This window comes from Crinia signifera, chromosome 1 (genome assembly GCF_055691185.1).
Source record: "Crinia signifera chromosome 1, ASM5569118v1, whole genome shotgun sequence".
NCBI lineage: Eukaryota > Metazoa > Chordata > Amphibia > Anura > Myobatrachidae > Crinia > Crinia signifera.
The window spans coordinates 301,369,160-301,392,787 of NC_139217.1; the positions used below are offsets into that span (position 1 = coordinate 301,369,160).

The window sequence follows — 23,628 nt, forward strand, 5'->3', positions numbered from 1 at the left end:
TATACAGATAAGTATAAGCAAGTGTAAGATTTTCCACAAAAATCTGTCCGAGATTGATGGTCAGTGATGGTCAGATCTCGCTGTTCGCCAGTGTTCTCCACTCCACTCCAGAGAACACTGGCACTGTCAGCTCGCTCCGCACACAGAGCTGACAGCTCATGCTGTGTGTGGGCTGTCAGATTCAGAGCCGGATTAAGGAGGGGGGGCACAGGGGGTCAGTACCCCTGGGCCTCCCTCTATCTAGGGGCCCCCTGTGGTTGGCATGTATTTTAAAAATATATATATTATATATTTTTTTTTTTTAACTAAAGGTTTTGTGCATGGGAGTGGGGTAATGCTGCAGCTTCGCCTATCTGCCAATGTGACAATGATTAATGGTGCTGAGCATCGGGAGCCAAGGCACACTGACTGCACAAGTGTGCAGTACATTACTGGGAGTTGACTAAGTCCCATGAGACTTTGCACAAGAGGTCAGAGGCTGAGAGGCTTGTGCTGAGCTCTGCTTGGTGGAGCGAAGGGGAGTTAGGTAGGGTTAAAAAAGGATCCAAACCGGCTGGACAATATAATCACCAGAAGGTCAAGCATACTAGCACAGGGTCATTTCCCAGGTAATTTTGTGAAAAGCCGGTGTGACATTAAAGTAAGTGGTCCAGGGTTGGCAGACTTTAATGAATGTTGTTGAAGAGCCTTTCAAAATGCTGGTAATGTACTCCATACAATGAATATGCCAGATTTTGGAAGTGATTTCAGCCAATGGCCCGCAATACAGGATCTGGCTGCAAGAACTATATGAGTGAACAGTTTGTTCTGCGCGCGAGATGCCTCTGAGATATCCATAGAAGGAAGAAAACAGCCATCCTTGAAAGCAATATGTATAGAAAAAAACGGTACTCTTTACCTAGAACGGCGCCCATCGCGCCCATCGCGACCATCGCATGCACTAAAAAACGGGTGCGATGCGATGCCCGCGATGGCCGCGATTTCCCATAGGGATCAATGTTAAAAGTGTGATTGGACGCGATTTTAGTGTTCAATGGCTCAATGGCCGCGATTTTTCCATAGGAAACAATGTTAAATGGGCCACAGAGCCCAAATAGTCACCCTAAAGTCAGAAATGGCCCCCACAATTGTTAACGCCACCCCACGATCAACGTCAACCCGAAGCGTGGCGAGCGCAGCGAGCCCGCGAGGGGCGGCGGTACGCGTCCTCCGACCTTTTCATACCCCCACTATCCAGGTCGGCGTGGAGTTGAGAATAGAATAGTGTGGCGAGCGCAGCGAGCCACCGAGCACGAAGCGTGGCGAGCGCAGCGTGCCCCGCGAGGGGACACGGATACCTTCACAGGTAAACGTGTCCCTTCGCGGGCTTCACAGGTATCCGCGTCCCCTCGCCACGCTGCGCTCGCCACACTATTCTATTCTCAACTCCACGCCGACGTGGATAGTGGGGGTATGAAAAGGTCGGAGGACGCGTACCGCAGGTTCACGTTGATCGTGGGGTGGCGTTAAAAATTGTGGGGGCCATTTAAGACTTCAGGGGGACTATTAGGGCTCTGTGGCCCATTTAACATTGTTTCCTATGGAAAAATCGCGGGCATTGAGGCATTTAACACTAAAATCGCGTCCAATCACACTTTTAACATTGATCCCTATGGGAAAATCGCGGGCATCGCGGGCATCGCGTCGCACCCGTTTTTTTAGTGCATGCGATGCCCGCGATTTTTTACCCCCGATGACCGCGATGTACATCGTGGGCGCCGTTCTAGGTAAAGAGTACCAAAAAAACAGAGTTAGCCAGAGCTGCTATATGTTGCCAGAGAGGGACTAAAACAGGGCAATCCCACCAAATATGTAGAAATGTGCCATCCATACATTTACATCTGCAACAAAGGGGGTAAATCTCAGCGTTCATTTTGTTAAGCCTAACTGGTACATAGTATAATCTATTAAATAATTTGTATGCGTTTTCTTTTAATCGTACACACATCGAGCTAGAGGCTACGTTTGTTTAAATATCGGACCATTCTTCATCCTTAAGTGTCTCCCCCAAATCACTTTCCCATGCTTTTTCATGTAGATCTCTAGTGTTTAAACTATAAGGCAACATTAATAGGTACAGAGAAGATATAAGCCCCTTAGTAGATGCTTTATGGAAAACTAGGGTTTCTTCTCAAGAAAGGGGTCTCGCAGTGATTTGTGATTTTACCTAAAAGTAAAAATATCTGATTTGGAGGGATTGAGTGTAACGTTTGATTTCCGCAAAGAGGGAAAGGAAGAAGTTTGGGAAATATCATTAAGAAATCTAATCCCACTATTCCACCAATATCCAAAGGTAAGCAAGGGTTTCTTAATTAGAGGCAGCGCTGAGCCTGTCAGGGCTCCTACAGAGTAAGGTACAGAGGGACAAACACAGGTTTTTCATGTGGTATTTTATAGAGTATATATATTTATGTTTATATTAATCCCCCTGCAGTTACCATTGACCAAGTTTATACTGCCTTTACTCTGTGCTTGTAATATTCTCCCGTGCAGTTTGCAGGCAGTAATGACAAGTGGAAGGGGCCCCCCTGTCTAAAGTGACCCCAGCCCCCCCGAAGGCTTAATCCGGCCCTGGTCAGATCTGTGTGCTGAGCAACAGCGGTGCAGTAGTGTCCGACCTAGGATAGCTAGAAAGCCCTACACATGTGTGTAGGGCCTATAAGCTTAAAAGCTGCAGTCATTTTATTCTCCTTCCTTCCTCACTTGGAGAAGAGTGACACATAGTAAAATCCTCTCACCATTATAAAAATAAACCAACATTTGATTCACAGTGTGGGAAATGTGGTTGTTGCAGGATCGACCTGGGTCGACGTGCGGTGTGAAAGGGCCAACATTCCTCCAATTATCTGCTTGGAGCTGACCCTGCATCCTTTCTATAGTGTGAACAGAACCCAGGTCACTCGACCAGGGTTACTCATTCACACTGCACAGCAACCGAATCCAAGCTGGGATTAACCTCTCTTTTAACTGTATTTTCAGAATGCCCTTTCACACCGCATGTCGACCCAGGTCGATCCTGCAACAATGCGGGTCACACCCGGGTTATTTGTGTGATGTGAAAGGGTTATAATGTACTTTGACTTGCCAGTGGTGATGCAACTAAATTAAGTACTGTACAACTCAACACTGCCCGTTCTTATGTATGCCAGATATGTTTGCCAAACCCACTCGCGTTCAGTCCTATCTTTTGCTAAATCAGCTTAATCTGATAACTGAGACCGTGCATAGACCAGACAGTTTTTATAAATTAAGTGTTCATTGTACTAGTTTATTACTGTGTATTTGTGCCTCTTGTTGACAATGGCTGATTTAAGATTTTTTTGGGAGCCAGGGCAATTAACTTGTGGGGAGCCCCTACCAAAAAAATAATCACTATCATAAGATGAGATGTTATTAGAAAGTATAAATATTCCAAGCACCACAAATGTGTTTAAACAAACCTGGTGAAAAGGTAGATTGTGATTGCTACTGGAAGCTGGCATGGCATCCATCGCTTTTGAGGCCTTGGATGCCCAGCTCGGAATAGTGTGGTATGCATATGATGTCATGTTGTCAGTTGTGCAGGAGGAGAACCATGTGTCACAGATTAAGTTGCAGCAGATAGGTGAGGACCTCTCTAATGCTGCTCTAAGCAATGCTGCTACATATTGTGGGCAATCATCATTCCTAGGGACAGATAACTGTCATATAGTTGTTTCTTGTCTTGGATTTACAGCCCAGTATATATAAAATGTTCTCTTTATTTGTTATTTACATAGGAAGTGTACTTCCTATGAAAAACAGTTACCGTGCATCACCGTGCACCAAAGCATCTTTACACATTCTAACCGACTCAGAAATAGAAAAGGGCTTGTTTTTTTTTTTTAACATGTTCATGTCAGTGTTATGTAAACATTAGAGATGTGCAGGTTCAGATTTACTCGGTTCTTATCAACAAATGATCACAATTTTTCGACTGGCTATCGTCTGTCACATGTATTGGATAGCCAATAAGATCCCGCTGTGAGAACCAAGTAAATCCGGGTAAAACCGAGCCTGCACATCTCAATTAGACATGCGTGTATCAATGGATGGCACTTATTTTATCTGGATCAATGCTCATCAACATGGGTGTAGGCATCCGTACTCAAAAATAACACAGCTTTTTACAGATTAATATTGCCAGTGTCCAGCCCAAAAATCGTGTCTTAATATATGACCAGTTAGCGCAAATTTACAGATCACTACCTAAAGTAACAACTGGTTGTTTTTTTTATATTTCAAAAACACAACCAAAAACTCATTTGCTGCAGACAAACTTAGATTTCTCAAGGGCTGGCCTTTACCTGTAGATGGTATGTGGGACATAAACTTCTTTAACAGGAAATTCAAGGATCTCTTTAATTGGACGTGTTCGACCTTCAGGAAAGGGTTTAACTTGAAGAAGCTCAGGGGTAAGACAACCACAAATCCCATCAAATGCCGGGGAGATTTCAAGTTTCAGTAAACCTTATGTTTTAAAGACAAATAGATCAGTGCTAAGAACATAGTTTACTGTATATTAATGTATAATTAATTCAATTACAAACACATACTCCACATGAGTAAACAAGACCTTGATGTTATACATATATTTATTTAATTTTTTTATTTACAGTTTCTTATATAGCGCAGCATATTCCGTTGCGCTTTACTAAAGGAGACAGTGATACAACAAACAGGGTATTTACAGACAGTCAAAAGGTAGGAGGGTCCTGCTCGCAAGCTTACAATCTATAGGGAAATAGGCATTGATACATAAGGATAGATACTATAATCTTTATTGCATCGATCCACCAGAATGCAAGGTTCCGTGAATGGTTCTGAAATTTGATAAGCTTGCCTGAAGAGATGAGTTTTCAGGTTTGGAGACTGGGGGAGAGTATTATTGTGCTTCGGAGGGCATTCCACAGAGTGGGTGCAGCCCGAAGAAAGTCTTGCAATCGGGAATAGGAGCAAGTAATGAGTGTGGATGAGAGACGCAGATCTTGGGAGGAGTGTAGAGGTCGTGTTGGAAAATATTTTGAGATAAGAGAAGATATGTATGCCAGTGTAGTTTGGTTTATGGCTTTGTGTGTAAGTAAAATAATTTTGTATTGAATACGGTAGAATACAGGTAACCAATGAAGTGACTGACAAGAGTAGCTTTGCAGACAATGAACGTCTTGCTAAGAAGATTAGCCTCACAGCTGCATTCATGATGGACTGTAGTGGTGAGAGTCTGTATTGGGGAAGGCCAATAAGGAGACTATTGCAATAATCATTGCGTGATATGGTGAGAGCATGGATTACAGTTTTTGCAGTGTCTTGTGTAAGGTAAGGGCAAATTTTGAATATGTTTTTTAGGTGCATGTGGCATGATTTTGAGACAGATTGAATATGGGGTACAAAGGAAAGTTCAGAGTCAAGGATAACACCTAGGTAGCGAGCTTTAGCGGTAGGAGTGATTGTCATATTCTCAACAACAATAGAGATATCAGGTTGGTAACTACTATTTAATGGCGAAAAAATTATTAATTCTGTTTTTGAAATATTAAGTTTGAGGTGGCGAGATGACCAGATCATTCACAACTTTAGACAGTGCTGTCTCTGTGGAGTGTTGGGCACAAAAGTCTGACTGAAGCGGGTCCAGTAAGTTGTACGAGTTAAGAAAGTGTGTGAGGCGAGTGTAGGCAAGTCTTTCAAGTAGTTTGGAGGTGCATGGAAGTTGAGAGATGGGACTGTAGTTTGAGAGAGAGCTTGGGTCAGAATTTAGTTTTTTTCAGAATCGGAGTAATAACTGCGTGTTTGAAAAATGAAGGAAAGACACTAGTAGAGAAAGAGAGGTTACAGATTTTAGTTAAGATTGGGATGAGCACAGGAGACAGAGATTTACTTATTTGTGAGGGTATAGGGTCAAGAGGAGAGGTAGTAGAGTGGGAGGAAGAGAAAAGTGCAGATACTTCATTTTCATTTGTGGGATCAAATGAAGTAAATGCGTCAGAGGGCTCAGGCATGGAATAGAGCAGATCACCAACTGAGTTGGAGGATACCAATTCATCTCTGATCTTGTCAATCTTATCCCTGAAGTACAGATGGAGCGGGACTTATCTATCCAGGGGATGGCGACGCCAGCCGCCATACCCTGCCCCGCGCCATCTGTATGCCGGAAGGGGACGCGCGCGCACGAGGTGCGCGCGCGTCCCTTTCCAACGGTGCTGCCGGCGGTCGCCCGGTGTCTACACCGGGTCCCCGCACCGCCCGCAGCCCCCTAAAGCCCCCCGTAGCCCCCTGAAGCGGGATTGTGTCCGCCTCGCCGGACAGGATTGTGTCCGCCTCGCCGCCCGGATACTGAGACGCGCGTGCGTGGGGGACGCACGCGCGTCTCAGTCAGATGGAGCGCCGTGTTGCTGGCGGATCGCCAGCAACATGCTGCTGGCGATTCGCCAGCAACAATAAGACCCGCTACATCTGTAGGAAGCAAGATCTTGTGCATGGATTGTGGCTGGTGGCTTGGGTGAGGGAGGGTTGAGAAGGGATTTAAATGTATACATGAATTTCATAGAAAATGTTGCTTATTGTGCAATATTTAATACAGGCTACAGGGAAGGAGTATTTCCCTTTGTCCTTTTATTTGTCTGTGACATAATTAATTATTAGAATAGATTCCTGCCATGAGCAGGGCAATCCATAACTTTAGTTTTCATGTTAGCACTTATTTTGTCTACCTTATACAGTATGTCCCTGATTTATATGTAATACTTTCACCACTCCCCTAGACCATATCCCATCTCAATTGCACCAGCCCCTCCCTCAATGCCCACCTTCTTATGCTATTCCTTTTGTCCAGTACCTTCCCTTTTTTCTTAAAACTTGTCCCGGTCTCCCCATTCACAATACAACCTCCCTTGACCACTCCAACTTCCTTAAGAGTGTTGTCTCAGGTCCTTCCTCTCTACCTACTCCTCCTAAACCATCTGAAATCCAGTTTTAAGACACTCCATCGTACTGAAATCCCACAAACTAAAGAAGAACCTCTGCTCTGCTAAATCTTAGTGCCGTGTCTCTATTCTGATCCTCTTCAAACTCACATCACAATTTTTCTCTGTAGAGCACTCCTTTTACTCTCACATTCTCCACTCCACCAGGTTGCGTGACAATATACTTGGTGAAGGCTTGCTACCTATCCAGCCACACTATCTATCCACACCAGTCTCCATCTCTATTTCCCATTAGAATCCCTATTGCCCCTTACTTTTCTCCCTCTACCTCACTTCTCTTATCGGCACCTTTGTCCCCAATGTATGCTGATGACGCCTATATTAACATCTTCTCCCCTAAACTCTCCACTGTAGCCCTTTACCTTGTCATTGTTACAATCTCTTTAGGATTTTTCCACAATTGCCTAAAATTAAATCTCTCTAAAATATAATTTACCCTTTTTGCCCCCCTCCAAAAAACCCACTACATTATACCCTCATTTTTTTGTTCCAAATATCCAGTGTCTTAAGTTTCATCCTACCTACATCTAGTTCTCTAAATTTAGCAATTCCATCTCCACAATGTTTTCAAGAACCAGGCATATTGATATTGTCACTCTAGATGCCATGAAACCGTTATCAACACCCTTGCCGTCTCTTGCATTGATTACTATAATCTACTCCTCATTCACTTATTGATGTCTTACCGCTCCCCTTCAATTTACTTTGCTTTATTTTCCTCTCTTGCCCTTCCACCTCTGCTGACCCTCTCTGCCATTTGCTTTACATTATCATTCTTCCTCGTAATGCTCTAGCCTCTGCAATCCACAGCTTATTTTTCTACCAACCTCTAGAACATGCCTGTTTAGCATATACAATTCTTGCTGTTTTCATCACGTGCAATATGTACTAAAGCTTTTGTGACATGCAATAAAATAATAATAATAATAATAATAATAATAATTACAATATGTTCTGTTTTCCACACTATATTATGTGATTGTAACACTCCTACCAATTAGAAGGACTTCCCAAACACAGACCTCATTATTTTAAACCTACAGCTTAAACAAAATTGCATCTAATATACCTGAATTTGAAAAGACACATCTGTATGCCCAACCTATGTATTTTTTCAGTTATTAAACTAAATATGAAACTAAATGTTATTAAACTAAATATGAAATACATTAAAACAAATAATAAACTGTGTGACAGCTTATTTATGCATTTCATTCAATTCTAGCTGCTACCTAATATTTTTTTATAAATTGCCAATATTTTCAGCTGACACATGGTTACTAATGGTCTATTACGCATTACATTGAAAATAATTATTATAATGAACCATGTTATAGCAGTGATGGAAAAAGCAAACACCTTAATGCTATTTAGAAAAGACCATTTATAAAACTCCCTACAAATCAATAAAACAATCTAATTTCTCTACCTACAGTAACACAAAGGTACTCATCTTAATCGGTACTCCTTATTTGCCCATAACTATGGAATATGCTGAGAATATTTCAGATTAAACCTTTGCAATAAGAATAATGTTATGTAAAGAGCACGATGCTTACTGTAGCATACAGCTGTAGCGCACTGCTGCCCTCACCTGGTATACATTTTGTCCGTCTTAGCGAGGATCTCTTATAGTCTCCTAAGTACTTGAATAAGTCTTCGTCACTTAATTTGTCTCCTTCCTGAAACAAGAAATAGGAGGAGTTACATGTTAACAAACTGTTATCCATCATGCAATTTTAAATCATATAAATCACCTTTGAGCATTGTATGAAACTTAACTTTTAGAAGCTCTTTGAGACTGGGGGGGGATATTCAATGCTGTGGGCGAGCGGTGACAGCGAGCAGAGCTTCCTGCTCGCTGTCACCACTCACCCTGTCAGTATTCAATGCAGCCCCCGCATACGCCAATTCCCCCTCGCTCCATTTTTTGAGCGAGGGGGAATTGGCGTATGCGGCTCCAGAACCAGCGAGACTCGCGGCTAAATACAGCGAGTTTTCAGCACTAGCCGCGGGTCTCGCTGTTTTAGGGAATTCTCGCCGTCCTTTGGAGGTGCTACTTCCAGGTATCTGCTTGTTGTACCGGATAACCAAGGTGATGATGATGCAGGTGGGAGCCCTGAATGTCACCTCCATGTGCCCTAGCTGCAAGCATGCTGCACGGAGGTGCGACGGCGGGGGGAGGAAATGGTGCCATGGCTTCCCCTTTTATAATGTAGGATGTTACTTGGTGTGCATTTACTTGTATTCCTCTTGATAAAGGGGTTGTAACCCCGAAACGAGCCGTTGAGATCCTATAAAACTAAGCTTTTGATACTGAAATTTTGCTTCTTTAAACACGGGTTTGGCACTCCCAAAATCCAATAAACAACTTGCACTCGGTGCCCTCACAGTAGAAAATAATAGACGCAGTTTTGGTGCGGCACTCGACTTTCACATCAATAAAGAATCACACAAAGCCAGTGCTGGATATCCAGCACTGGCTTTGTGTGATTCTTTATTGATGTGAAAGTCATCAAGTGCCGCACCAATACTGCGTCTCTCTCTCTCTCTCTCTCTCTCTATATATATATATATATGCAGGAAAAGGTTGGCACTCGTGTTTGCAGTCCAAAGTACTGTGGTGCCTTCCGTCCAGTGGTAACAGATATCTGTAGAAGAAAGAGGCGGCACTCGCGGAATTTAAAAGTGCAAAAAACTGTATTCAACAACAAATAGTCGCATCAGTTGCCCGACGTTTCGAGGCTCAAGGCCTTGAAAAAGAGGCCTAGAGCCAAGAAACGTCGGGCAACTGATGTGACCATGTGTTGTTGAATACAGTTTTTTGCACTTTTAAATTCCGCGAGTGACGCCTCTTTCTTCTACGGAGATATATATATATATATATATATATATATATATATATACAAGTTGGTATGCTAATGCATGTAATTTGCAATGTGTACAATTTGTACAAGACCTCACACGCCATGGGACTATGTACTCATGAAAGCCAGTACAGTAATAAGATCCCTTTAACTCAGGCGTTAATATAGACGGCGGGTTAGGGTTAGGCTGTGGGAAGGAAAGGTTAGGGAGGTCAGGGTGAGGGAAAATATACTTATTTGACCCCTGTCAGGATTCCCTCCTTCAGGATGCCGTCGTTGGTATTCTGAAAGCCGGCATGCCAAACGCCAGTCATCCATATGTATCCCTACAAGAGTCCTAATCATATCTATATTTTAAAATAAACTGCTACATAGTATCTTTTTTTATAATCTTATTGTTTGATAGGTCTTTTTTTCTATGAAAATACAAAAGAAGTATAGGTCCTTCACCTGCTTGAAGAAAATGTTTTGTGTGATTGTGGTTGGCTTGAATGGTGATGTTGGGCCGTCATCCACTAGGTTTCCTCTATCAGAAAATCTTCTTGTGGGGCCCAATGAGGACCTTCTCTCACCAGCTGTTAACCTAGCTTTGTAAGTAAAAATACCTATGAATAGCACGTTCATTTACTATATAAAATATATTATACAACTAAAATTTTAGAAGCAGGACTGGTATTACCCCAACTGTGACATGAAGTGAAATATTGAAGTAACTGAAAATATTTTAGGGAACATAAAAAATGACTCCCTTTTTTATGGCTATAGCTGTACATGTATTCCTCGTAAGAACTGTTAAAGTAGTAGAAGAAAATCTGGGAAGCTGTCCATTTTTAGCCTATGAAGAGTGCAGTAAAAAACACCAGTGTGCCTAAAAAAAGCCACATACTGGCCCTAATTCATGTTAGGGCCAGTAAGCTGCAAACATCACAGCTTACAAAGCACCTGAGATGCCACCTGGCCGAGATAACGCCACCCCCCCCCCTCACCCCGCCGGTGCTGAATCCCCCCGGTACCATGCGAGGGGATGTGTACGAAAACACTTCTCCTCGCATGCCTCCTTCAAATGATCTTTCCTGCCTTCGCAAATAAAGACTGACTTTTATTTACAAGCAATACAACGAAGACGGGGCGGGCAGGCATCTGCCCACTCGTGTGTCCATGGAAATGCCCAGTGTTTTCATGTGGATGCCGATAAAATACTGGTTGTTCCCATGGAACAGCACCATCACCACCCCTGTCCGTCCCTGGCATCCCCTCCCCGCAACGAACGGCCTGGCGAGTCTGTATCTTTCCGAAGCCATTCGCTGCCAGGGTCTGCACATGCGCAAATACACGCTTGTGCATGGCAGACCCCCAAACATGAGATATGTAAATGTATAACCTGCAAGTAATCGAAGGGATACTCTGCTTAAAAAAGAAATCCTACACCTTATTTATGTGCTTCGCTGACATAACAAATTATTACTTAGCAAAGAGTAAATGTACTATTAATGGAGCAAATGAGAATGGCGTCTCTGTTTCTATGACAATCTTACAGAAATTGATCAATAAATACAGTATTGTGCTAGTTTATGTCTGGAATGTTCACAATTGGGAACGGCAGTGTTTTATGAGCATCCCCATGGAAACGCTGAGCGTTACCCTGGGAACGCAGGCGGACAATGATTGCTCGGGGGCAAGTGGCTGATGCCATATGATGTCAGTGCCTGCCCCCTTTTTGGCGATCTGCAGCTGAAATAAAAGTCAGTCGGCAACCATTGAATGATATCTCTCCCCTCTCGTACAGTACATATGGCGGGGTGGCGCTGACCTGCTGGCTAGGCTGCGAGTATACGCAGCCTAGCAAACAGGTGTGAATCAGGCCCTTTATTATATAACAATAATAATAGGATAATAATAATAGTAATAAAACATTCAAAATGATTGGTCTTGCCAATCCATATGACTGAAAAATGGCATTCATAAACAAGGATAGTTGCAGAATATATATCAGGGGTTCTCAATCACCAACAGTGCAGGCTCTTTTATATGAAGTGTGTGCAAGGTAACACATAAAGTAGTAGTTTAAGAAAACATACCATTCCCATTTTCGGATTCAGAAGCTTCTTTTTCCAAAGTCATAACATTAATACAATTTAAGAGACTAATCGGTACCCAAGCAAACGGCATACGATATTTTCCCAAACGTTGACAAAAATTTTCTGTCTGAACTTTAAGCTTTTCTATTTTTTCTTTTGTCTGCAAAAGAAGTATAAATGAACCATAAGATATTCTTCTCTAAAGCAGAATTGTAGGTAACAATCCTACAATTATCAGCTTATGAATTGTAAAAAAATGTTGTAATGCATTTTCAAAATGACCATTTTGATGCCTTAAAGCCAAAGTGAATAACAATGCAAACACAGCAAGATTCACTGTAGGATTAAGTAGAGGATCAACTGTATGTGCAAAGACTGGTAGGAGGAAGGGACTTACAAATTACAGGTGTACAAATGAATGTATACAGGTGAGGTACCTTGTTTCTACTACCACAGAAAAGCAAATTACTGGGTCAAGCATGTCTAGTTGCTAATTTGCTGTTCAACATGAGTCCTTATGTGAAAGAATCAACCTGGGTCAAAGATCCAAAATTTTGACCTGGGTTGGCCCTTTCACAAGGAAGAAATGCCTGTGGTGATCAGCAAATTACTGGGTGGAAATGCTTGACCTGGTAATTGGCTTTTCTGTGTGAAAATGGGTCAGACTGGGATCGGCAAAACAACCCAGCACTCAAATGCCAGGTAAAAGTTATCATTTAGGGACAATTCTGTATTACGGACTTGACCTTTATCCAATGCTGACTGCCCTATGCAAAAAAACAGTTGTAGAGATGGGTGACATACCTTTCCCCCATCGCTCTCTTTTAACACCATGTATGGTTCAGAACACTCTGAGATCTCTCCTTGTTGAAGAACTTTTTCAATCTGTAAAATATATTTTTGTAATTGTTAGCTAATACATAAATACATCCAATGTTTTTGATAAAAGTTTTTCAAACTACACATATTTTTGTCAGTTGAAGGTTACCCTACAAGTCAGTCCTAAACCCAGCTGGCATTATTTCCCTGAATCCAGGTTATACTATATGTTATTGGTCCGCCAGACTGAATAAAAGGTACCAGGACTGAAGACACACAGATGTACACTATACTTACCTTAACAACTAGGAAGATATCTTGAGAGGGATAGGTAATCGAGAACAGTGCAGTTCTTGCTTGACTAGAAGGTGCCACACTGGGTGTGTGAGCCCGCAAATAGTTCTTGAATGCATCTGAATTTAAATCACAATGAAAATTCTCAGAGATCTAGTAAAAAAAAAAAAAAAGACGTGAAGCAGCAACCTGCAGTACTGCATGGGAAACATTTTTTTCTATATAGATGTATAAAGCATAAAGTTTTATCAGGTAAATTCTGTATAAAATTTTTACCTTTTTTCGTTCTTTACAATCATACAGTGCAATACTCGCAAACAGTGGCTCAATGTCAATGTCAAATCTGTCCACAAAAGAGGAAAAGGAAAGACCATTGTTTACATTTTCCAAACTACAATGTGCACATTATGCAACATAAAACTACATATGCATTACAAATGAATAAATGCATAAAATATTCTGCTGTGACTTGTTTAACGCAATTTAAAGGTTATTTAATAATGTTTTTCGAAATATACAAATCTGCACTGAAACTGCAGCAACTGCTCTTTCAGGGCTCAAATCTGGTTACACATAGTGGCATATATTCAATGCCGTGGGCGAGCGGTGACTGCGAGCAGGACTTTTTGCTCGCAGTCACCACTCACCCTGTCAGTATTCAACTGACCCCCCTCATATGCAAATTCCCCCTCGCTCCGTTTTTTGAGCGAGGGAGAATTGGCGTATGTGCCACCAAAAGCTGCGAGAATCGAGGCTAATTACAGCGAGTTTGCTGCACTAGCCGCGGCTCTCGCAGTTTAGGGGAATCCTCGCCGTTCTGTGACGGCGAGGATTCCCCCGGAACGTTGCATAGTGCGAGCGGCCGGCGCGGGGGTTAAACTGCGAGGATCACTGGTTTTCTGTGATCCTCGCAGTTTAACCCCCTCGCCGGCCGCTTGCACCGGCATTGAATACATGCCAGTATGGTAACAGTGCTAATATCTGGCAACTGGCCTGGTTATACAAACATGTAAGAACCCAGAAAAAAATTGGGTTTCTTATCAGACTTGCTGCTCAGTCTTTGTGTTAATAGCCATCATTTTGTAGTATGTCTAAATTTGACATCAATCATGGCACTTAGGGGGTATGAAATGTGCCGCCGCTATTTCCGACGTGGGAAATAGCGGCGGCTCCCTATTCAATGCTGTCATTAACGACAGCATTGATGCGGGATCACGGCAGAACAGGCCCGACTTCAGAAGCTGTCGGGCCCATTCTGCCGATAACGGACGTGGATTGGCGTTATCCGGGCTGCAGATCGTCAATCCACGGCCGTTTTTGCGGCCACGCCCCCTTTGCGCCCATCGGCAGGCGGGACATTGAATCCCATCTGTCGTTATGCAGTCGATCTGACCGCAAACAGGCCTGGATCACGGCTGTCGGTGGGGATCGACAGCCGTGATCCCAGATTGCATACCCCCCTTAGCATGGAAAGTGGCATACTAGTGAATACAATTCCTTTTTATTTACTTACTTGCTAAATAGGAATACAACATGAACAGATTATCATAGCTTCCTTTACAAATGCAGGTCTACCTGTATAAATGTTCTCCTATTTCTATTGGCTGACAGTGTAACTGGTGTCAGGAGTAGAAATACTGTATGTACCAAATACTGTTACATAAATGGTTTCACAAGTGATAAATAGGCAATAGATAAAGAGGGGTTCCTTCATTTGGAAAAGAGGCAGGTATATATTAACCTCAGCATATTTACCTTCCATCATTTATTACCTGGCTGTATGATTTCCTTCTTCTCTTCCCAATACTGTACCTTTCTGGTTATCATTCGGGTGGCCAAGGCCTCTATGAGCTAACACACCAACCTAACACTTGTCCCCCTCTGATACACTGTTCTGCTCTATTCCTCTCCAACCTTTATTTTGCTTCTGCTCTCCAACATCCATGACCCCTATATCCTGACACTCACAACTGACCTTGGGTGTTCTAACAACACATACAGTGTTGTCCATACTCTACTACAATAAATATTTGGTAAAGTGTAAATCAATTTTTAAAATTGGGACGTATAGTTTACATTTAATTAATAAAAAAAGGCAGAGCATAGAACTGAAGATGTCAATCCATTTCACACAGACAGGACTGATCAAATCATTTCCAGTTACCTCAGTGAGGCAGAAAGACACCAAAACAATACAAGAAGTAAACAACAAAACAAAAATAGTCTCTGTATCAAACCAGTCCCTAAACATCCTAGAGTCAGGGAATAAAAAGAACATGTGATGTACTTCAGAGTATGTAGCTTGACCATGATCCTGTATCCCATGTGTTCCTTTGGACAATCTGGTAAAGGGCGGATTTCAACAGCATCTTCCTATAAATTATACAGAAACATGTTATAGTAGCCAAACCACATTGGAAATATATAGTCAGTGGGTAACTTTTTAAGGATTATTTAACTTATTATTTACCGTAACCATAACGGCATATGTTATCACAGAGCAGTAATAATAATAATAATAATATGATATGAGAAGTGAAAAAAAGAATGAAGGTAAATTTGTAAATCTATTCCTGTTCATATATAAAAAAAAAATACTTTTTTTGATTCAATACTTTTTGCAGCCTAGTAATTAATTATAAGCAATTTGATAATTCATATTTGTTTATAAAGTACCTGTATGTATGTAACTTTTGCATTATCAGTTAAAATTCTCATTTATTGCCGCATTCCATAAAATGGCTGTGGACAGTATCCAATAAGCTACTGTAATTAAGAGCAAATAATGTATTCAACTGGGGCAGTACTTATCTGAGGCACCCGAAGCATAATCTGCAATAAGCAGCCATAAGATCCATGATAAAACATGGGATCGATAAGCTTATCTTGGATCCAGTGTGTTACTGCACAATCGAGGGTTCTTTTTCGGCCAATAAAAGCAGCCTGTAATTGGGTAGCGTGTTAAAAATTGTGCTATCAGGCTGTTTTTATTGGTTCAAAAAGGATTGCACCTAACAGGAAACCGGCATGGTATTTGAAATAGTGATCTTATGTACAGTATATTAGATCTGCTATTTTAACAGTTCTATTTCACAAATAAATAAGTACTCATAAATACTATTGTAAATAACCCTTTGAGTGCCAACATTGTTGTGAGCGATTCTCAAAATATCCGCTAAAATGCCAGTATCGCTCACAGCGTCTGTTCTTTTAGTATAACTAAATACAAATACAGCTAAGTCAATTAACTGAAGTTAGATAAGTATTGCAACCAGAAAAGAACAGTCGCTCTGAGCGGTGCTGGCATTTTTCAAAGGATATTTAGAGGCTCTCTCAAAGCAACGTTGGCATTCAAATGGTTAATAACAAGGATTGCTTGTCAATATTTACACTTATTTTGACAAATTCCCTTGGCACTCAAAGGGTAAAAGGTTTTGCAACTTTATAAACATCCCACAAAAAAGTATGAAATATAATATTACCACATCCATTGGTAGACTGAGGGCAAAAAACTCTGCTTGTCGGTTGGCTTTGCGACTTTCCTCGCATTGCTTCTCCAGTTCTTCCACATTGGTAAAATGGAGGACGTTCTTCAAACGACTTTCTGGATTTAATCCTCGCAAGTCAAAGACACAGGAGGGGAGCGTTGTTTTTGCAGATTCCCCAGACAACCCAGCAATCAGTCCTGGATCAGCCTAATTAAGAAATACAGCATTACTGGCAATATAGGGACATACATTAATGGTGCACTGTCATAGTGTTGCTGCAATATACTGATAATTGAAATGGTCAACTGTCTTTACCCATTAAAACAATTTGTCACATGGGTGGTGATTCTGGTTGACACTGAGAAATTCGCAGCTTTGCGTGTCATCTATGCGCCGCCTGCACTTACACTCGCCTCCACTCGCACACCGAATATCCCTGCGCGGATGCGAATTTATGTTTAGTACCCTGCGTCACGCCCGACTTCCCATCAGAACTCCCAGCGTTTTCATGAGGACACCCATGAAAAGCTGGGCATTCCCGTGGGCGAATGCCCGCACTGCCGTGTGCGAACACACCAGGGACTATGTAAGTCACTGAGTCCGTTCGGCTAGGAATCCTGCACATGCGTATAAATCATTATGTGCATGCGCAGTAGACAAACATCGGTCCCCCGTGGCTAGTGGAGCTTGGTACTGATTCTAAAAACATAGGGAAAAACTGGAACAATTATCGGCTGACTGCCCGTACACAGAGTTTCACATTGCTTGTGCGTGAACTCAAATTGCAAGTGAAATTGAGAAAGCTTTTGCAATCCAGTTGCAGTTTGGAAAGGAGGCAGTGTTTGGGGGTGAAAACATGCTGTTTTCTGGGTGTATTTGGAAAAACGCAGGTGTGCACAGTTGTTTTTAGGGGGGTCTCTGACATCAACGCTGACCACTTCCTGTCCACCTAAGTCGCAGATTATTGGAAGTCTCAGAGGTACTTTTGATGTCCCGGGAATGGCAAAATGTATTTGTGAATGCACAGCGATTAGCGATGAACTCGCAATTTTGCAATTGGCGTTTATTCTTTCCTTCTGTGTGGTGGCTTTTTGCTTGCAGTCCACTACGATTTGTCTATATAGCGATTCATGATGAATTAGCCCCATGGATACAAGTCAATTTGTATTGTTTTTTGTAAGTTGTGTATGTAATAAATTTCCGCTTCAATAATAAGACAGGTGAAACACGGAAAAATTAAGCAAAGCAGAGTTACTGTATATAAAAAACAATGTAAACCATGGAGTGCCAACATTGCTGTGAGTGATCCTCAAAATATCCTCTAAAATGCTGGTGTCGCTCACATCGTTTAAGTATAAATCAATACAAATACAGCCAAGTTAAATGGTTAAGTATTGCACCTAAAAAAGAACAGTCACAGTGAGCGACGCAGGCATTTGTAGTGGATATTTTGAGGATCTCTCACAGCAACATTGGCACTCAAAGGGTTAAATGATTTTAAAGAAATATGTAAAAAAAACGTATTTTATTTTCTTGTTAAGCCTACCAGGTGTAGACATAGGCGAATTTACGAGTCTGGCTTCCCCTAGGCACAACATTATTAGCGCCCCCCCCCCCCAAACAAAAAATAATATTTTTATTTTATCTTTGTGCCCCCTCATATAATAGAATGTGCCTCCTTATACTTTAAACTATAATGTGCCTCCCTTTCCCTATTTTATAGAGCAGGGGTTCTCACACTCGGTCCCCACACAGGTCACATTTTCCAGGTCACCCGCCAGGTGCACAGGTGCACTCATTACTGACTGACACATTTTAAAAGATCCACAGTAGGAGCTAATTATTTCACTTGTGATTCTTTGAGGAGACCTACAAAACATGCACTGTGTGGGGTCCGAGTTTGAGAACCTGTTTTCTAGAGTATAATGTCCCTCCCCCTTAGATCCCATGCATTGACCTGTTCCAGCTGCGCATCTCCCTGCATCATGCATGGAAGCAAGCTGCCATGCCACCCCCAGCAGATGCCGCCCCTAGGCACGTGCCTCATGTGCCTAGTGGGAAATCCGGCACTGGGTGTATGCAGATTAAACTAAAGGAGGGGGTTAAAATACAAGGGTGTGGGAAATTAATTAATTAACTAAATACTTCAGCTAGAAGAAAAGTTATTTCTGGCTTGAATACAAATCATGGAAAGATACCTGTTCATTTTGTGTGGATTCTGTTTCCTCTGACTCAAATATCTGTTTCTGAAGAGTACTTTGGAAGTCTTTTCTAGATCCACTTCTGGTAAAATTGCTTGTGCCAGAGTTTTCCTGGTTCCTAGTTGGAAAATAGTTCATGGTGTTTAAAAACATACAGGTATGAATGAGCAATTATTCTTTGTAAACAAGTTGGCTTAAATTATCAGCAAATGAAACAGAAATAGATGGCGCTCAAAAAGTCCCTCAGCAATAAATGCTGTCTCTAGCTGTAGATCTCCTCTGCAGCTGGGGGAAGCCAGAGGGGGACAACACTTTCAACACTTATGCTGCCCATACACTGACATATTGCATACAATCATTCAATTTTGACCACATCTGTTTGATAAATAAAATGACTACATGCACATTTTAGTGACCATGCGAAGAGATGCGCGGGCCCACCGTCGAATGTTGCGTCAAAAAATATTATGTGCCGCACATAATATTTATCAAATTTTATGATCGATCGCATGTGGTTTTTAACCACATGCGATTGCTAAAACACAATCCATGGGTGGGGCCAGAGTGAATGCTTTTGGCAGCATCAGGTTTGGGGAGAAGGGACCAGAGGGACCGCTGGCCTGGTCCATCTGAGTAGCATAGCGCTGTGAAGGAGCGCTAGCGGGTGGTGGGGGTCAGCGGTGGCAGCAGAATTTAAAAAAAAAAAAAGTTTAAAACACTGTCCAGCCCTCTGATTGGTTGAGCTCTCTCAGATGGCCGCCCAGTGTTTTTAAAACAAAATTTCAAAGTATGCTGCGGCCCCCGCCACCTGCTGGTGCTCCTTCACAGCAATATGCTAATCGGCTGCCCTATTCACGCACCCGATGTGCCATTGCATGATGGCATGCGACATCAGGTGTTGGAAGAGGGCACTTTATGCACCATAAGATGGGATCGGATTCAGTGGACATCGCACTTCGATGTCACTCGCATAAGTGTATGGGCAGCATTATGCCTCACTGTTGTCCTTGATGTCAGCAGTTATAGGCAATAAACAGCAGTATAAGATATGCCTTTTTTGTATATATGTACAGGAACTTATCATCATCCTATGTGTTTTCGCATGAAAAGAGGTAATTTCCGCATAAAAAAGGGGTATAATTATATAGCATGAAGCAAAACTTCAGGCAAAAATCATGATAATGCCCTGGTTTTTTTCATGCAAAAACTTTATTGGGGACAATTGAATACAGATGAGTTCATAATGGATTTTCTTTTATTTCACGTAAACAAAGTGTTTAAATAATGTTACTTAGCCCAAATTTTCTGTGGAGAAACTTGCTTAGAATGCAGTCACGGTGGAGGGACTATTTTGCACTCCCTATACTTCTATAAAATACAAGTGATTTCACAATAACTAAGCAAACATCCAACAGTGATGCTCATTTACAAATGATCAATACATTTGTAAGAGTGAAGTGCAGATGCTAAGTAACACTACTTGCAGAGTTTTGTACATTAATTAGCATGGTTATAACATCTGCAAGGTGCAAAATGTAGTGTTTTCTGATGGAAACATTGATAATACAGCATGCATGCTAAATGTGGTCGTATGAGATCTTGCACATACCTCCAAATGGATGTACACAAGAGAAGGAGCTTGTACCAGCAGGTTCATAAACCACCAGGCTGGAGATGCCGCTGCATGTGCTTTTGCATGTAACTCAGACTGAGCCCCTAAGCGCCCATATTAGTCCACATGCTGAATTAGTACATTGCAATACATGTTGGTTATCGTTGATCTTGCAATTACAAAATTATAGCTCACAAATCTATTGTTCTCATCCCAGCTTGACTGGTAGAACCACTGCAGTGCTTACAATACTGTACCAGGTACTTGCGGTTGGTGTCAGCATTTATATTGTTGATGAGCATGAAAGATCTAGAGATTATGAAGCTTTCATCCATATACTTATACCCCTTTCACATCGCATAAATAACCCGGTTCGGACACAGGTTGGTGATGTGTCGATCTGGGTCGAGGTGCGATGACAACACATCACTCCGAATAATCTGGGTCAACCGACCTGGCATTTCAACATGGCTTATAAGAAAGGTTAAACCCAGGTTGCCCTTAGTATAATGGGCGACCTGGGTTTACTCTGAAAGTGCCGGCCCAGGACAGACCCGGGATCGCAATTCCAGGTCCGACCTGGGTTTGCGAAGTGAAAGGGTTATTAGTTACCTCTGTATTATACCTGCACACTATCATTTCTGCACCTGCTGCTATTATACACTGTATCTTTATTTAGTTACTGTTTTCTGTTTTAGACTTTTCTCTTCTTAGAAAACTGTAACACAGAAAGTTTCAGTGAGCTATTCACTGCTTCCTATTGTAACCATACTTTATTTTATTGCTGTATATATAATATTACATTGACATTACTGGCTTAATACTGTAACAACCTTTGTAAGGGGGGGTGCTGTTTATGTTTATACATTAAATAACTTTTGATTTGAAGATGCTGACCGTCTACGCTCTATAGTTGTTCTTACTGCATCTATAGGATGCCACTGCAAGAGTTTCAGTAACAATGCTTTTCAACCATGATTATTTGATCCATGATCAATATAAAAGGTATATATTATATTGAAAACTGTTGCCTGCAGTATAAATTGGCATGAATGGATAAGCTTTTAATCTCTTATATATTTGGCTACATCTGTCACTCAAAGTGTGTCTGGAGATATAACCCTGGGTGGAGCCTCTGACTCACATGACTGACTCACATGACAGAGAACCAGCCCAGTGAGCCCACAGACAGTGCCAGACACCCTCTGCCTCTCCATGTTACACAGCAAAGACACAGCTACACACCAGGTGAGCGCCCCACACCTAAATACCTCCCAACATGACCCTCTCCAGGAGGGACAGAATGCTCTGTTTGTGGACTTCCATCTTAATTTATGATTGTCATCACCTGTCATTTTAAACAGGGTAATTGATAAGAAAGGTGTTTAAGCACAGGTGATGGTAATCCATAAATTAAGAAGAAAGTCCAGAAACAGAGCAATGTGTCCCTCCTGGAGAGGGTCATGTTGAGTATGCACCTCCCTCCCTGCCCCCCCCCCCCCATTCACGGCATCCCCATGATTAAATGGCACATGCAAAACACTGACATGGCTATGGTCGACAATGAAAAAGGTTGACAAGATTTATTTTTCACTGTTTTCAATGTTTTCATATTCATTCTCATGTGTCGACATGGACACCAATGAAGTGCCACACTTATGTCAACATTTACATGTGTTGACCTTTCTGTGTTGATTTTTTCTTGTGGCGATTCGCGGCACCCCCCGCGACCCCCCTCCCGCGATTTGCAGCACACCCCCCCCGCAATTCGCGGTACCCCCGGTGACTCCTGCGATTCGCGGCCCCACCCCGTGACACCCCCCCTGCAATTCGCGGCACCCCGCGACCCCCCCTCCCACGATTCGCGCCAACCCCCCGGGCCCCCCCCTCCCGCGATTCCCCACCCCTGACCCCCCCTCCTGTCTTTGCGGCAACCCCCCGCCCCCGCGACCCACCCTCCCGCGATTCACTGCAACCCCCCGCGCCCCCCCCCATCCCACGATTCGCGGCACCCACACCCCCCCGCGACCCCCCCTCCCGCAATTCACGGCATCCACCCACGACCCCTCCTCCCGTGATTCGCGGACACCCCTCACCTCCTCCCCCCCCCACCCCCGTGTGTGATTCACGGCAACCCCAGGATTAAATGGCACATGCAAAACACTGGCACGGCTATGGTCGACAATGAAAAAGGTTGACATGAGTTTTTGAAGATTTATTTTTCTTTTTTTGAATGTTTTCATATTCATTCTCATGTGTCGACATGGACACCGATGAAGTGCCACACTTATGTCAACATTTACATTCTGAATGACAGCAACATCCTACCATCCTTCTACAAGAATATATAACCAACTAGGTGATTCATCGCGCCCCGTTCCCCCTCCCCTCCCACAATTCACGGACCCCTCGCGCACCCCCCTCCCGCGATTCGCAACCCCCCCTCGCACAATTCACGCCCCCTCCCAAGCTTTGCGGACCCCCGCCCTCTTCCACGATTCGCCGACACCTGCGCCCCCTCTCTCCCTTGATTCACGGCACCCCCCGCGCCCCTCCCGCAATTCGCGGCACCCCAAAGCCCCTCTTTAGTCCCCCGTATACTCACACACCCCTATCACTACCCAGCTTCCTGCTCTCCTGAACCGTAACTTCCACCACTGGGGAGTCGCTGACGCTGTTTTGCCCACATGCCCCTATCATGCCTCATAGCCCAGCCTCCTGCTCTCATGCACCCGAACTCCCACCCAGTAGGAGGAGACACCATCCTGAACTCCCACCAAGGGTCACCATCCTGTACTCCTGTACTGCCACGCTGGACCCTCACCCACTGGCAGAAGCTGCACAGTATCTCCCACCCTCCTCTTTAGTCCCCCTTATGCCCACACACCCCTATCACTACCCAGCCGCCTGTTTTCCTGTGTCGTGACCTCCACCAGTGGGGAGCCGCTGACTCAGAAACACCCTACTATACTATTGCACACACACACCTAAACAACATGCACACACAGCCCCCCCCCCCCACACCCACAAATGTCACCGTACCCTCCACACTATCAATGTACATCTTACTCTGTAACCGCTTTTTAATTAAACAAAACAATACACACCCCCTTCCACATCATATGCTCTCTATTTAACACATTTCACCTATAACTGAATCTGTCATACAATTCTAACCATCTTTCTCATATACAAATGTTCACAAATTAAGGGGGCGCAGCCCCTTACGACG

General features: G+C 42.9%; 1 protein-coding gene across 4 annotated transcripts in view; it reads right to left on the reverse strand.

Annotated features, from left to right (window-relative positions):
* DOCK8 (dedicator of cytokinesis 8) overlaps nucleotides 1-23,628 on the reverse strand; it is a 161,603-nt gene that overhangs the window by 112,418 nt on the left and 25,557 nt on the right. For all 4 annotated transcript variants that reach the window (XM_083186050.1, XM_083186049.1, XM_083186048.1 and 1 more), the window contains exons 5-14: nucleotides 18,782-18,902; nucleotides 16,578-16,790; nucleotides 15,383-15,468; nucleotides 13,372-13,438; nucleotides 13,099-13,248; nucleotides 12,787-12,867; nucleotides 11,983-12,142; nucleotides 10,355-10,491; nucleotides 8,632-8,719; nucleotides 4,365-4,527 (exon numbers count right to left, since the gene is read on the reverse strand). In XM_083186050.1, the coding sequence (XP_083042176.1) occupies nucleotides 4,365-4,527; nucleotides 8,632-8,719; nucleotides 10,355-10,491; nucleotides 11,983-12,142; nucleotides 12,787-12,867; nucleotides 13,099-13,248; nucleotides 13,372-13,438; nucleotides 15,383-15,468; nucleotides 16,578-16,790; nucleotides 18,782-18,902 (1,266 nt within the window). The remainder of the gene's footprint in view (nucleotides 1-4,364; nucleotides 4,528-8,631; nucleotides 8,720-10,354; nucleotides 10,492-11,982; nucleotides 12,143-12,786; nucleotides 12,868-13,098; nucleotides 13,249-13,371; nucleotides 13,439-15,382; nucleotides 15,469-16,577; nucleotides 16,791-18,781; nucleotides 18,903-23,628) is intronic.